Source organism: Halichoeres trimaculatus, unplaced genomic scaffold (assembly GCF_033239565.1).
Source record: "Halichoeres trimaculatus isolate MK-OKI-2021-1 unplaced genomic scaffold, fHalTri1.1 fHalTri1_scaffold_3, whole genome shotgun sequence".
NCBI classification, from domain to species: Eukaryota; Metazoa; Chordata; class Actinopteri; order Labriformes; family Labridae; genus Halichoeres; species Halichoeres trimaculatus.
The window spans coordinates 18,218,249-18,233,691 of NW_027437181.1; the positions used below are offsets into that span (position 1 = coordinate 18,218,249).

At 38.5% G+C, this 15,443-nt stretch overlaps 1 protein-coding gene across 3 annotated transcripts; it reads right to left on the reverse strand.

Moving 5' to 3' along the window:
* Positions 1-2,176: 2,176 nt before the first annotated feature.
* Positions 2,177-15,235, reverse strand: stk33 (serine/threonine kinase 33). Of its 3 annotated transcripts, XM_074666653.1 has the most exons (15): positions 15,195-15,235; positions 14,980-15,047; positions 10,197-10,313; positions 9,600-9,713; positions 9,374-9,478; positions 9,089-9,227; positions 7,157-7,242; positions 6,473-6,560; positions 5,644-5,719; positions 5,442-5,554; positions 5,233-5,318; positions 5,074-5,146; positions 4,602-4,765; positions 4,340-4,426; positions 2,177-4,010 (listed from the first exon to the last, which is right to left on the reverse strand). In XM_074666653.1, exons 3-15 carry the CDS (start codon positions 10,275-10,277, stop codon positions 3,927-3,929), a joined length of 1,296 nt encoding a protein of 431 aa, XP_074522754.1. In that variant the 5' UTR covers positions 10,278-10,313; positions 14,980-15,047; positions 15,195-15,235; the 3' UTR covers positions 2,177-3,926. The 3 variants fall into 3 exon arrangements, with proteins under 3 accessions (XP_074522754.1, XP_074522753.1, XP_074522755.1); XM_074666652.1 differs by lacking the exon at positions 15,195-15,235 and having other exon boundaries at positions 14,980-15,068; XM_074666654.1 differs by lacking the exons at positions 9,600-9,713; positions 15,195-15,235 and having other exon boundaries at positions 14,980-15,068.
* Positions 15,236-15,443: the final 208 nt, after the last annotated feature.

A 15,443-nucleotide genomic window follows, 5' to 3' on the forward strand; every position in this document is an offset into this window, starting at 1 on the left:
GTTTGAGTAAAAGAAAGAGGGGGGCATTGTCCCCAGTGGACGATATTCTGACAGCAGCGACGTGGTCACTTTACACTGAAATTGAAATGTTTTGGATCACTCAAGGCTGGGCACATTTTTCATTTTCTTCCCTTTTTCTCCCCTCTGATTAAAAGGCTGTTTGTGGGAACTGAACAGTCTCCTTCCTTTGAGGTGGTATCCTCCTGCTTGGCTGAATGCAGGGCATTTTACCCAGCTCTGTGCACAAGAGAGGAGAGCTTATCCTAATGCAGAGGCTGCTTGCCTGCCTGTCTGCCTGCCAAGGAGAGATGTGGCTTTAAGAGGCCCATACATGGTGTTGATTAGTTTTACTGAGCGCGTATGCAGAGACCAATAAATTAAATATGAATAAATTAAAAATGTACTCTAGCAGAAAATTGCTTGGAAAACAACCACCTCCCCATTAAAATATGTATAGTAATGCCTTTTATGTGAAGTAACTTGGGATTAGATATCACTGTAAATTAACACACCATCCAACCGTAGTGGAGAACTTTTCACTTTTAACAAGGAGTTATAAAAGGGGTATTTACTCCAGTGTGTTCGGTAATTAATTTGATATTCAAATGAGCTTACAGTATGTATTATAATTGCAAATATCCCAAATAAGACTGGTTTTAAAAAGGGGGTAGTGTCAACAAAGATTGATGAGGCTTGCTTTGAAATTGCCATCTGTTTCAAATTTTTACCTCTCCTTTTCCTATTGGTTTTTGAGGTATCATGGTTTCCGCCGCCATTTGCATCTGTTATTTAATTTTTAAGGGGAGGGGGCAGCTTCACACACACATGTGCAACCCCACATATTGAAGGGAATCAGGAACATCAGCATGTGTGATGAGCTCCAACAGATAACGTCTCCACAACATTTCCATGACATTGTTGCTGTGTTACCTCATTACCACAATGTCACAGCAGCACTGTGAGGATGTTGCATTTAGGGGGTGAGAGGATGGGGACAGGGGGGTCAGTGGGTGTGTATAGAGGGAAAAAGGGGAGTCCAGCTGCAGGTATCAAGCTTCTGCAGATGAGCTGATTAATTAAAGGGGGCTCTATTAAGGTTATTGAGATGCTTCCTCCTCCCCCTTCCTTCTCTACTGGATAAAAGTGATTGGAGCTAGGGGAGAGGTGGGGAGGGTGGGGGGGGCTTCCTTGCTTCTTTTGACATTACCCACCATGCACCCACTTCACACACCCCCTGACTCTCGCCACAAGTGCCTCTCTGCACCCCACCTTGGCTTTGCAGGGGTGACACTCTCTTCAGGCTCCAAAATGGGGCTGTGGAGTTTTAATCCCTCCAGCCCGTCAACCCACCCACCCTTACTTCCATCTGTCAGGAGCACTGCTGGAGGAAAAAGGGGGAGGAAGGGTTTTTTGGGAGGCAGGGGGCGCATCCCTTGTTCCATCCCGACGAATTTTCTAATTTCCTTTGCTTCCATGCTTTGTCCCAAATTCACGCCCCTAACCTACCCACCATACAGCCTCTCTCTCCCTGTCCCCCCTCCCATCCCACCTCTTCTTTTTCTTGTTTTGGCAAAAAGAGGAAAAGTAAAACTGGGGCTTCTGCTCACTCTCACAAATACAGTTTTTTTTAAACAGGAGATGAACCTACTGTTGGCATACATGAAGACACCAATTCTTCCAGGTGTCTTTCTAGATGTGTTTCAGTCTCTTCTAATTTGTTCCACCTCGAGGCATGATGAACAGGCACTTGAGTGGTTTGCTGTAGGTTATATTCTGCTTTCACAAGTCAATTTGTTTTTTGTTTTGCAAGTGAATTTTTTTACCCCTTTTTTTTCATTGCATTAAATCAAGGCAATCAGGACCATATGGTGAAATCTCCTCTACTCATATAAACTAGCTTTTTAATATATATATATATATATATATATATATATATATATATATATATATATATATATATATATATATATATATATATATATATATGTGTGTGTGTGTGTGTGTATATGTATGAATGGTCATTTAAAGGGGGAAATAATCTAAAATATGTTATCATTTAGTTTTTACACCATCTACCATCAAAGGCAAATTTTTGACAGTATCAAAAAAATCACAAGTTGACATTTTATTTTGTTTTAATGGATCATCAAGACATACAGCATATTAATTAGTGGCACATCACATGGACATCACAGTTTTAATGGGCAGTGACTCAAGCAATCAATTCTAATTACACATCATCATGCACCAAACTAGGTAGTAAGCTTTAGGGATAGGACTCTGTCTCTCAGATTAACTCCTGGAAATAAACTCAGCAACTTACTACAGCTCCATCTGCTGTTTAGAGCAGTGTGAAGGAAGTACAGGTATATGGTGTGTCAATGACAATAAAGTCTTTTGGCATAGAGCTTCAATAAAAGATAATTCACATCTGCTCCTTTAAAAGAAATTTAAAAAAAATTAACAAAAAGACAGTGAAAATAGTTTTGAAATGTCTGCTCCATAAAAGACACCCAGTCGCCCAGCATCAAGGTATACAGAATTAGATCAAGGTTAACATTTAACACACCATGTACTCACTTAAAGACACGTACCCCCTCCCTTCTGAAAACAATGCGAACAAAAACACAGTACATACACACATAAAAACTAAAACACAGAGGCTGTGCAGGAACACGAAGCCCCATTGTTGGCACTCATTCACTATAAGATGCAAATGGGTGGATTTGAAATTCAGCCTCTGTGTGTTATGCTTGGCTACTTTAATGTTGTATCTATGCCGGGGATTATTCTCTCTACGGCGGAAAAACCTGTGCTTGAATGGCAGTGCCCTCAAAGTAGCTCCTGCTGCTTTCAATGGCCTCCAAACGAGATTAGACCCGTGGCTGCCCTCAGTCCCAATCCTCTGCATTCAGATGGAGCGTAACCAGCCTGTGTGACAGTTTCTCTGTTTTGACACTGAGTGGGAGCAGTCAGTGCATATAGGGCGTTTAAGAATTGAGAGGTCAAAGCGGGAGAAAGAAAACCCCTTTTGTTCATTTTGGTGGACTGAAATGATATCCAGTTAATTCTCCTGTACTTTGACGCAGAATGTGCTTCCATTGAACGTACAGTCACACAACGTTAATACATTCATTTCTTGGTATTTCAGTGAAATAACATACACTTAAATGTGATGCATCAGTTTAATGTTAAATCATATTTGGCACCTTCTCAGCCTCTTGTAGCTCCTTTTAATGATAAAAATTAAGTTTACTTTTTAAGATCACCTATTTACTATAATCAATCTAAAGACTTCACATTGTAATTCCATATGAAAAGAAAAAAATGTATTTGGGGGGAAAAGAATCATCCATTCCTTATTAGAAATGTGTTTTTGAATATTTAAAATCATCCCCTACCAAATTATTATATCCCTGTTTCTCTCCCAAAAAATAAATACATTTTCAAAGGGATAATAGTACTGATGAGCATCAATCATTTTCAAATTTACAGTCATAATATTCTGTGTTGGTCAGTAGAGAGGATGTGACCCTTTTCCTTGGCTGCTTGACATTTGCTTGACACTTGGCTATGAGTGTTTGTCCTGCAGATTTACACCATCTGCTCAGACACACCTCCAACCAAAGGGCCTTCTCTTTGGCAAAACGGATAGCTGACTTTGAACTCCAGAGGTATGATTACTTCTTTTGTTGTATCCCATGTATTTGACACTGCTTACATGCCTAGCCTCTTGTCATCACAGTAAACATTGTACCATTCACAGTTAGTTCAGTCAGATCAATGGTAAACCGCAGACTGAGGTTAAATAGTGTAGATTAAATATGGTCCACCTCTAATCAAGCATTTCTCCCTTGTATTCTCTCTCAGGTTTAAAAGAGCCGGTCATACTTTTACAGGGGAGGGAGAGCAGCTCTCCTCTCATCTCAGGCTGCTTTCTGTCCTGCACTGATGTCCTTCTTGTTCCGAGCTCGTGGCTGCTGTGTGGAGGATTTGACTCCGACGAGAGGCTGCAGGGATAAGATTCATGTTCATCTTACATAACTGAATTAATCACATTCATATAAAAACTAGCTGCATGGGTACACCTTCATTACTATCTTCTATAAGAGGTGAATCTGGCACCATCTAGTGGTGACTGGAAATATGTAAGAGAGCACGCCTGGCAAGATAAATGTGCAAAAAAAGATTAATTTAAAAAAACTGTTCAAACCTTTAACTTACAAAGGTGACAGTTTTTTTAAATTTCTGAGACTTTGGTTAAAACACAGAGAACAAAGAGTATTAAAAGTACTAAAGGTGGATTTATAAAGGCAGAGTTGTTGAAGTTTAAAGAAACCTGTGAGGGAGGAGACTGTGGTGGTCCTGGGGTTTCAGAGGTGTTTTTGTGCTGGTATCGTCGGCTGCTGCCAACTCCGTCTTTAGTCTGTATCCAAAACATAAGGATAAACCAAATCTTTATTTCGTCTTTCCTGATTTGTTAGTAATAATACCTGTTTGAGCTCCATGTGACATGACTAAATGGCCATTTACTTTGGAAACTATCAAATCAGCAAGTTAACCAGATTACAGCGAAAAGACACATGCATCACATGCAGCACCTTTGTTGATGTGGAGGCTGTACAGGACCTCTTCTCTCTGCTTGTCTTTGGGTTCGGCTTAACTGGGCTTTTGCAGCTGCTCTCAGCTTTTGTTGAAGAGGCCGGGGACGGGTGTGGTGTGTCCTCAGAGGAGGTCTGGGACCAGTCATCAGGGGTCCCTGTTCCTAAAGCGGATCATATTAGATAACTCTATCATGCTCTTTATTTTTCTTTCATTAATCTCTCTTCTTTTACTCAACATTTCCCTGGTGATTATAATAAAACCACACAATTGATATCTGCATAATAAATGCCCCCAAAAAGAGTTTTAAAAACCATTTAACTGAAATTTTTATGGTTCCATTTCCTCCTTTATTTCAATACACTCAAATTTGTGGTCATATATTTTTAATTGTAAGGTGTTATAAAAAAAATTACATCATGATTTGGATGAAGTTATTCTAATTTAGGCAAATAATCATCAGTTTCTCACTGTCGTGCTTTTCTCTGTGGTGATGCATCATCTCCAGCAAATTGAATGGTAATGCAGATACCTTGGTGTCACCCTGTTGAACAAAGCACCGCTTTAGAGGCCCTCATGTAACTCAATTGGTAAAGTTCGTGAATGTGTCTCGAGCAATAGGTGCCTTACTGTTATCCAGGGGGTTTCAAGGAGCTGGTTAGCAGACATGCGATAGGCAGGATCCACTTTCAGAAGGAAGGCCAATAGATTTTTTGCTGTTGAGACAAATGCAAGGTCAGTTCTTCCTCGACAATAAAACTGCAAGTTTGCAACAGTCGGTAGTGTCTGTCAGTGAACAGTTTCTCTTTTTTGATTAGATGTCTGTTAGTAACTGTCACCTGCATCACTGACTGTGGCCCAGATGGCTTGGGTAAACTCAACTTTCTTGCTCATAATTTCCTGAAACAGGCCAGTCTTGGACTTTGACACAAATGGAGGCTCTCCACAAAGCCTACATGGAAACAAGGCACATGTATAAAATTACAATACCTACTGTGAGTATGTATTACAAAATGTGTGGTTGTGTGTGTGTCTACTTACAACATATACATAACCACTCCTATGCTCCATACATCACACCATTTGGTGTAACCACGACCGCTCATAATTTCAGGAGCTGAAATTCACATTAGTACACACAAGTTAGCCTCTCTTCTCACCTCTGAGCATCATTTCTTTGTTCTATAAACATATTCACAAGCTCATCAGAAGTGAAGGAGCCACATAATGTACAAGGCAGTAATGCAAATTCACAACTGGGGGCAGTAATGAGCACACTAATAAGCATAATGAGTGTGTAATAACAAATCATTATGCAATTAAAAAAAAACAATAATGGTATTGTTTTGTGGTTTCTTTTAATAAAATAGAGAAGAAGCTGCATATCTTTTTGATGTTATCAAAAATATTTGCCAAGCCAAGTCCTCAAAAATATGAAACCTGTATGTTTTAATCAATCTGTTTTTACTTCCTGCATTAACCCCTGAATGGCTAAACAGCTAAATAATATATCACATCAAGGATTTGCTAACTTAACTCTTACGTCAACTCCTTTCAAACAGACACAATAAATAAGCGGGAAAAAACAAATAATAAATAAATAAATTGATAATATAAATTGTGCCCCCTAAGCACCACCAGTGGTCTAATGCTTTACATAATTATGAAGCACACACTTGAAGCAAGTATACAATGAAATGGGGCTAAAAACTATTGTTTTTTGCATTTAATTTTTTTTTGGAGGGGGATTAAATCCAAAGAGCAACTAAGGTGGATAAGTCAAGCATCTACAGCACTCAAACTCAAAGCCCCCTCTTTGTGATGGTCTGTGTGGCCTGCTAACATGCTGTAGGAGATACTGGTGTCTCACCCATAAAGATAAGAGTCCCACAGGCCTCTGTCATTATGTTCTCAATGCCTACACCACCCGTCTGCACCGATAATCCAAAGTCTGTCACCTAGGTAGAGAAAAGGGTTAAAGAAAAATGTGGTATAAAAATCGTGATTTAGATGTGCGAACACACCCACATTGTATTCTTTGTTGAAGGTGCTTTAAAGGAAAACAAGACCAGGCTTGAGAACAACAATGACCCTTGATTAACTACATGAAAACTAACACAGCTGTTAAGGTTATATTCCTAAAGAAGTATCACATTATTACAAAAGTCAAAAAGCCGTCAAAACAAGGCTAAGTCCTCAAAAATAAAAGCAGTTTATGCTGAAAACATGCTCTTACAACACAAACAGGATGTGAGTGTTTGTGTGTCAAAGTGTCAGAAAAAGAGAAAGAATAGAGAGACAGGGGTGTTCATGGAGTGGTCTGACAAACAAGTCTAGACTTATTTAAGCTTGCACACCAGGTATCTGCTTTGGCTGGCTCTTGACAACATACACCACATACTGTGCTCAGCTGGTTATTCCTCCAAAGATACAGTCCAGTCTCTCTTTAGAGGAATAGAAGATCAAGAGGAGTCAATCATAAAGCCTTGACTAAATAGTGGGAGAGGAAAAAGAACCATGAGACTATTATACAACAAAGAAATAAGAGTCTCACCTTAATCATAATTCTGCCATTTTCATCCTCATCTGGAGCATTTTTCACAAGTATGTTTTCAAGTTTCAAGTCCCTGTGCACTATGTCTGCAAGATGTGAAAGAGTTTCGATCAATTGTTCGAATCAATAGGTCAAATATTGCTGCTAAAAGTGATGAAATCACAGGGAGTCATAATAATGTTTGAGTTTACTTGCCTCTGGCTTTATTTTTATGATTCATCTTTGCCTTTCATATCTACTATGCATGCAGCCCATTCACACAGCACTTAGAGCAAAAATATCTAAACCCCCAAACTCCTGATATACAGTTTTCAACTTGCTAGAAATTATTTGAAAGAGCAGTGTTGCATTGTGATGTAGTTGTCCATCCTTTATTTTAATATTAGCTTAATCTTACGTTGAAATTTTAGCTTTGTGTAGTTCTGGTTTCTCTAATCACATGATTAGGATTAAAAGTAACTGAACTGTGAGACAGATAATGCGAGTCCCTATATACAAACATAAAACTAGAGCCCTCATTTTATAATATTGAAGACTGAACATTTGCAGCTGTTAGCTTTATTTTTTTGCTAACACTGGCTTCATAACAAGCTGTTTTTAAGGGGCTAAAACATCTTGTACCCTTGAGTCAACACCATCTTTAAAAGAAAGGAACACTTTTCTGCCAGGAATAATAAACCAACTTAACTTGGGCATTTTGCATAAGTGGCCAGTGTTAAAAATCATTCAACACCAAATACTCCAAAAGAAAAGTAGCATCTTCATCTGTAGTGCAAAAAAATAAGTTGTTTTTTTCTGTTTTCAACATGTTTTGTGTCTGTGATCAGAGGTGAGTACAGCATGATATGTTAATGTCAAACAGCACAGTGAATAATAAAAATGTATTTTAATGCAGCAACACAGCGATCTGTTTACCTTGTTTACAGCAGGCCAGGCTGAAGGGCCTCGTTAACAAAACTTGGTGGAGTGAGAGAAGGCAGGAGGAAAAATACAATTTGCCCTGGGCAGTCCCTTTCCCTGCGCTGTTTGAAGCAGCCAATTATAAAACACAACAGTGCTGATGGTGTGTGTGAAAGGAAAGTTAGACCAACTGGTGTGCACGAAACAAACACATGAAAATGCCCTTTTTTCCTTTATCCTTTTAAACATTTTTGCCGTAAAAGATGAATTGAAAGAATGATAAATATTGAATTATTTCTTTTTTCAGATGTTTGTGAGCAGCTTAACTCTTGATTCAATTCTCACAACTGTACTTATTTATAATTATAAATATAATTTAAAACAAAAATTAGTCAATTTAAATAGATAATAATAACATTTATTTTTTCTATGCATCTAGTTTCATTTCTTCTGCACCTTCTGTCATTATCACGCTTTTACTTAAGACTTGAAATGTTCATAATATGAGAACTCTATAACAAATTTAAAATGACAGATTACATGAATCGTCACTCCACAAAATAGGTTCCTGCTACCTAGTTAGCATCATGAAAAACCAGCACACTGGGACTTTCAATGCAAAAACACACCAATTAATCATTATTGCCCCCTAGCTGGTTGTAAATTACTCATTAACTACCAGTAATGATGCTTCATTGCCAGTTCACCACTGAAGAGGGGGTGGCATTTCCACATAAAACACATAGATTTAATAAAAAATAGTGTGATTTGTACTGTTAAAGTGAGTCATTCTTCTGTAATGACTGAAATGGCCTCATTTATGTTCTGGCATCACTGCAGTTTGCACACATTCACTAAGAGTTGTTCTCAGTTTAAGCAGAGCCTGGACCATGTGTATATGTTAAATGATATGATATAAAAAAACAGAGTTTACAGCATCGTCTCACCTGTCATGTCTATCGAGCACTAGCCTTTGAGCCAGTCTTACAATGATATTCAAACTATTAAATGTCAGTCTGTGACAGACATTACCTCTTTTGTGAAGGTAGACAACAGCGTCAGCTAAGCTCAGGATGATATGCCTCGTCTCATCCTCTGTAAAGAACTTTTTCTGCTTCAACAGCTGCTTCAGATCTCCTCCAACACATAGCTCAGTAACCAAATAAGTCATCTAGAAGCAAGCACAAAAAAACGAATAACTATACAGTTAAGAGATTATGTAACATCACATCTATCGTATCAATTCACATGTCAGTGAAACCCTCGCTCTGAAATATCTTTTACTTTAGTTTTTTACTGCAAGTCCACCATGCTCACCTTTGCTGTGATGTAGACTTCCTTTAGATGTATTATGTGGGAATGATTCACTCTTTTGAGAATGTTAATCTCGTTCTCCAGCATCTCGACTTTGGAACTTCCTGGCTGCAGTAAAAGAAAGTCAAATCACAGCATGATTTTTTCACAAAGCATTCAACTCTATTATAAGTGCAATTTTTCATTACATTAAAAACAGGCTTCCCAGAAGGATACCAAATTTACTCACCACAGGTTTGCAAACCACTTTAATAGCCCATTTTGTCTGTGTCTCAATGTGGATAGCTTCATAAACAACTCCAAAGCTACCTTGACCCAATTTCCTTTCAAATTTATATATTTCCTATGGGGATAAGAGAGAAAAACTTGGTAAACTTTACTTTTACCCCTGCCCATTGTCAGTGAGAGCCAGCAGAGGATTTCTCTTGAGCTTGTGTTGAAGGCTTCTGGATGTTTTTAACATGTTTTGATAGCAGAAGGCCTGAATCTAGAGGTACATCCTGATTGCAAGCTTGTTGAGGAAACAACATCTTTCCAAGTCTGTGGAGCTGCATATTATAGTATTTCGAATCAAGTTTCAAATGATTAAGTTGCTGCTGCAGTTCGTTCAATCTCAGGTCTAATTAAGTTGATCATTATCTGTGTGCATGCAAGGGTGAGCACTGGCTGCTGCGGATTTGGCAAAGGGAGGCATCCAATTCCCCACTGAACGGGAACTATTCAGAGGCAGAGTGAAGTTTGATCCTCGTCTGTAGCAGATGGTTGTAACTTCCTCTATAGCACACAACAGAACTAAAGTAGAGTCACGTGTAAAAGCTCTCCATACCCTGAGGTCAGCTTCATCCTCCAGACGTATTATAGGTACAGTCCTCTCCAGTGTGCTACCATTGGTTCGCAGGGACACCATGTTCACTCCTCGTTCACAATCATCTCCCCCTGTCACCTAAAGATGAACAATCAGAGAAACATTTCACACACCATGACTTATGTCAGCCAAAATCACTGCTTCAAAACCTGTTTCAAAACCTCTAAGAAATGAACACAATTTTATAACCAAAGCTTTTTCTTTGACATTTAAGCTTGCACTTAAATTAGCCAATAAGTTGTGCACACAATGACTGTATCTTTTTCTTTCTTTACTTTTCTTGTCTCAAATGTTATGTTTATGACCACACTGCTGTCTCTATGTGAGCCCGTGTAAGCACGAAGCACAATTTACCCCTCTTGGAAAACAGTCTCTGAAGCCAAATTAAATGTAAAGCAGTTATCAAGTGATGACTGGGAGCGTTGAAGTGGATCCACCACATGCACAGCAATTAATTATTAACAAGGAAGCAGTGTCTTTAACCTCTTCACTCTGACGCATTATTTTAGCCCTGACAGGGCTCTCATAACAGGCCTGTCTCTCCCATTACCCCCCGTCTATTTTCCAATCAAAACGATTGTGACAGTGTCTGGAAATTCCAATCACCTCAATCACAGCTCGTTTGTGAAAGACAGAAGGATATGATGAGTGCGGCACTGGGGACTCAGGGTAACTGGAGGAGGGGGGTCCTGTGCACCTCAGGTGTCTGGTCCTTAACCCCAGATGCTGGATGCAAAGGTAAGAGGATATGTTGGGGTCAGATAAGGGTGAGAAATCTGACCTTAAACAGTCACCAACAGACAGGTCTGGATTATCTTTAAGCCTAGAGGAGTCATCTATAATCTTGAGAGTATCAATTTGTGATATTCTACACCATTTTTGGCATCCTGTTACTGACTGTGATACTTAAAGTGGAGTATTGGCTAAAACACAGGTCTTTTTTAACACTGTTCACAGACATACATGTATTTTTTTCTACATTTAAAAAAATGAAAGCTGTTTATAACTGGGCCTCAGTGACTGTGTTATGATGTGGCTTAATGCAATAAAGGGACCCTAACCGCAAAACAAGCTAATCTAATGCTAACTGCTGTTGCACACTCAAGTTGTTTGATGTCTTCATGTGTAAATTTAAGCGGAAACCAACTCTACAATGCTGTTGTAACCAATGGCAGCTTTAACACTTTTTTTTTTTGCTTGTGTAGAGCACTGTTCAGAAGAAGAGGAAACATGTCGATTTCAGGGAAACAATCTACTAAATTATAGTATTGGATCAGTGTTAAAAGTGAGAACACTGGAAGGGGGGAACCCCCCCCCCCTCCCAAAAAAAAAAAAAAAAAGGAAGACACTCAAAAACTGTCTTTTCACTCATACCGTGACAAGAACATAATGCTTACCTGACTTGCAACTTAAAAACACATTTACTTTTATTTCATGACCAAATTGCTGGAAATAAAAACAGTTTTGAAACCTCTCAGCAGTGCTGGCATGATCGTGCCACTGTGGACATAAAACGCCTCCATTAAGGCTCAGATAATCTGTCCTATACACCAATGTTCCAGAAACACTAACATGTGAAACATGTGAAAGTTCAAAACCTCAAACTTTAGATGATTTATTTTTTCTCCCCTTAACACGATGGGTTTTTATGTTGTCCTACTCTTAGAGAAAAAAATGTCATTGACTAAGTAAAACAATGGCTTAATCGAAGTCAATGACACAAATAAACAATGTCAAGATATAATATCCTTTGTTCTCAAAGAGACACATCAGTACGCACCGTAGCCCCAAGGAGACACAGTCCACCTTTTACATTGAGTTGGCCTCATCTCCAGTTTCAGCAGGAAGTAATTAGAGCCGACAGTTCATCACAAGTCAAGCCCATACATGCCACATCTCTCCATCATTCTGTCAGACAGCAGTTTCTATTTATTTACACTGCTGAGTGAACATATGAACACAGAGCCTAATGACTGGGAGTGTGGGAGGATCTGCCTCAAGACTAAGCACATAGAAACAATGTCACATGGGAACAAAAAGCATGGATATATGACTCTGGTCCTTTGGAATGTTTGTCCTCCTAAAAAAGTCCTGTGTTATATTACCTAATAGTTAGACATATTTACATTTTCTACTTTAAAGTCAATAAGACTCCCACTATGCCTTAGAGACTATTCTTCATACCCTAGATACTCAGGGGTATGTCAAACGAAATTCAACTTAATGTCAGACTGAAAAATCAGCTGATGTTTGGGCTCACAAGGTCTTTTTAACAACAGAATAAAGGGTGTTGTCATTGTTATATAAATTTACTTTATCAGTTCCAGAAAACCCAGACAACAAAGCGATAATGGCGTTTCATTTATGGATTATCAGCCAACCCGCTCTTTTAATATCAGCATTGCAAAAATGATGGGCCACCAAGATAAAAAAAAAAACTTACTGACACCTGTTTCCTCTCTGTAGGTCTTAAATATCTCAATCACAGGCAACTTTCCCTAAAGGTTCCCCCACTTGTAACTTTAACATGCCCTTTCCATGCATCATTGCACCATCCCTTTAATCATTCACGTTCCTTTACCTACCTTGGTTATGTCCATGTCACCTATTAATGTATAGGTGCATGATTCGTGCCTATACATAATGTTGCTTAAACAGTTAAGATGAGAGTTGTTACTCTGCAAAATGGCTTTTGAGTAAAGTGTCCTTCAGTGATTTTTGAGGTCACTCTCTTGAAAATCAGCAAATTTTGACCTGTTCCTAGCAAAACACCCTTGATTGTAGGATATTAGTCATATTTTTCTTTATCTATTTAGTGGCATTACACAAATACAATGACGAAGTATGAAAGCTGTAAAGGTTATTTTTGACACCAGTGTCCCTATAAGGTGGCATATACCAATGGTACACCACCAGCATACCAAAAGTGACCATATGCTGCTGGAACCACAGTGTGAGAGCTGTTACCACTTTTGAATCTCAACCAGACTATCAAGATATCACACATTTCAATCACTGTTGGGGGCCTTTTGAAGTTTGCTTTCCTTTAATGGCATAACGAGTAGAATAAATTAGGCTTAAGCAGCTCTGTAATGACGTTGCCTCAAGCTGTAACAAGCAGCTGCTTAAATACAGCCTGAGAATCAAACAAAACAGAATCTTACTTACTTCAATTAAAATATAAACTGCTTTCCGTTTTGCTGGGGCCCAAATATCACATTTTCCTCATGTGAAACTTAATCATTTATTGACAGCTTGGCTTTGATGACAAATGATAAACTTCACAGTCTTAATGAAGCGTGGAATTACATTACCTGATGAGGCAAGAAATTGCATGTTTAGAATGCAAATATAGGGCCCATCTACTCCACTACATTATGGGGTGAATCCTAATATTATGCAGAGAGATTATCAAAGCTGGTGGTCTAAATGTAATATACCAGGAGCACATCAACAGTAAGCCATTAAACCATTCTAATAAAGTGCTATGCAAATAAACCATACCTGACAGCTGACATGCAACAGTGCTGACAACAAGGGGTTGTTTTATAATTCTATTTCTACAATCAGAAAGCATGGAATATATGTAGTGTTCCTGTAAACAAATCATTTAAAGATTGCTCTGAGAATTCCTTCTGTCTCCAATGGTCATGTTTGATAAGTGTCTATTGGCAGGAAAACATGCTTTGCAAAAAGGAAGCAAAAGATCAAATTCTGCCATTTGCTCAGAGCACTCCACATGTTGCTGGGAGATAAGGGCCAACAAATTCAAATTTTCTCATTGGTTTAATCCTGGTTAAGGCTAATCTCTGCCCTTGCTGGGCTCAGCCTTGGGAAGCTGGGAGGACAGACATCTAAAAAAAAATGTAGGCCATAGAAGAAACAAGAACAAATCAATTCATTTCAATGACAACCCAGAGAGAGCTAAACAAATTCCAAACAGAGATATCAACTCTATTTTAATTCGTTGTCAAGCTGCATTGCTAATAAGATTTTGATTCATAACCTAAAATGTGAAACCAGATGCGACATGTCAATCTCGTACACCTAAATCCATAATATTTCAGCCTTGGGATGACTAAATTTCTAAAACAAAAAATGAGCTTTCTCAAGAAGGTGTCAGAGAATGTAAATTTTGACTTTTTTTTCTCCAAAAGGTGCCTTAGACATTATAAACATTGACACATTCACGATGAATGCTCTAAATAAGCTAGAACTAAATTATTCATTTTAACTTTATGAATGGCTTCAGATATTTATACACTCTGTCAAGTAAGAGAACAGGTAAGGTTATTAATGGCTGTTTCCTAATTTGAAGAAACCAGCATTTCGTATTATTGTCTGACTGTAGTGAGGAGTATAAAATTTTGATATAGCACATGAGCCTGCTAACCATAATGATTATGAATAAACTAATATTAAGACATATTATCTCGTTGAGTAGAGACGATAAACCACCTTTTCACTTTGCTGTTGACCATCTTTTAACAACGCATCTCACCTAGATTCACGCTAACATTGTTACACTGTAAAACCGCCCTGAAAGTTTCAAGGATGAGCTTAATTTGGAGTAATGAGCATTAACCAGTGCTCGCGTCGTCATGGCAACAGCATACTAAGTTGTACAACGTTTGTCGTAATATCACAAAAGTAGGTAATAAAAGACGCGTTTCACACGACAATGATGTAAATGCCTTTACCAAAGATGAAAGCAGTTGGTAGAAAGTTAACAACAGTTTCTTACCTCTCAGAAGAGATCATTTTCAACGTGCAGGTTGCTTCTTTAGCAAGAAAAAGTTTCTTGAAGTGTGACTACGGGAAGCGAAGAGGGACCAAACACCAATGAATGAACAGGTCTACCCATTTCTCAGGATATTTTGGTGCCCCTAGTGGATGCTACAACTATTACAACGTGAAGTTGACATAAGGTGAGATATACTGAAGTAGAACTAGTCTTACATTGAATTTCCGACTTGTCAAAACCAAAGGCTGTCTTATATCCAAGAGCAGAAGCATAACCAGTGTCGTCTTGTAGCGAGCTGATGTACGTGGTACTAGGTCTCCATCTAGTGGACAAAACTGGAAAATCACCAGCATACATACTATGAAAGCAGTTAAATATTACTGTGTGCATAACTTTTCGGCATGATGAATTGATGTTTGTTTTTTTGTCTTATGTTTTGTGTTTGTTTGTTTTTTGTTACAACA

Excerpts from the sequence above, each read along its gene's own strand:
- stk33 (XM_074666653.1), bottom strand. The coding sequence starts at position 10,277 with ATGGTGTCCCTGCGAACCAATGGTAGCACACTGGAGAGGACTGTACCT. Across the intron at positions 9,714-10,196 it reads AGGATGAAGCTGACCTCAGG|GAAATATATAAATTTGAAAG; the intron begins GTATGGAGAGCT and ends TTATCCCCATAG. Across the intron at positions 4,011-4,339 it reads CACAGTCTCCTCCCTCACAG|CCTCTCGTCGGAGTCAAATC; the intron begins GTTTCTTTAAAC and ends TTATCCCTGCAG.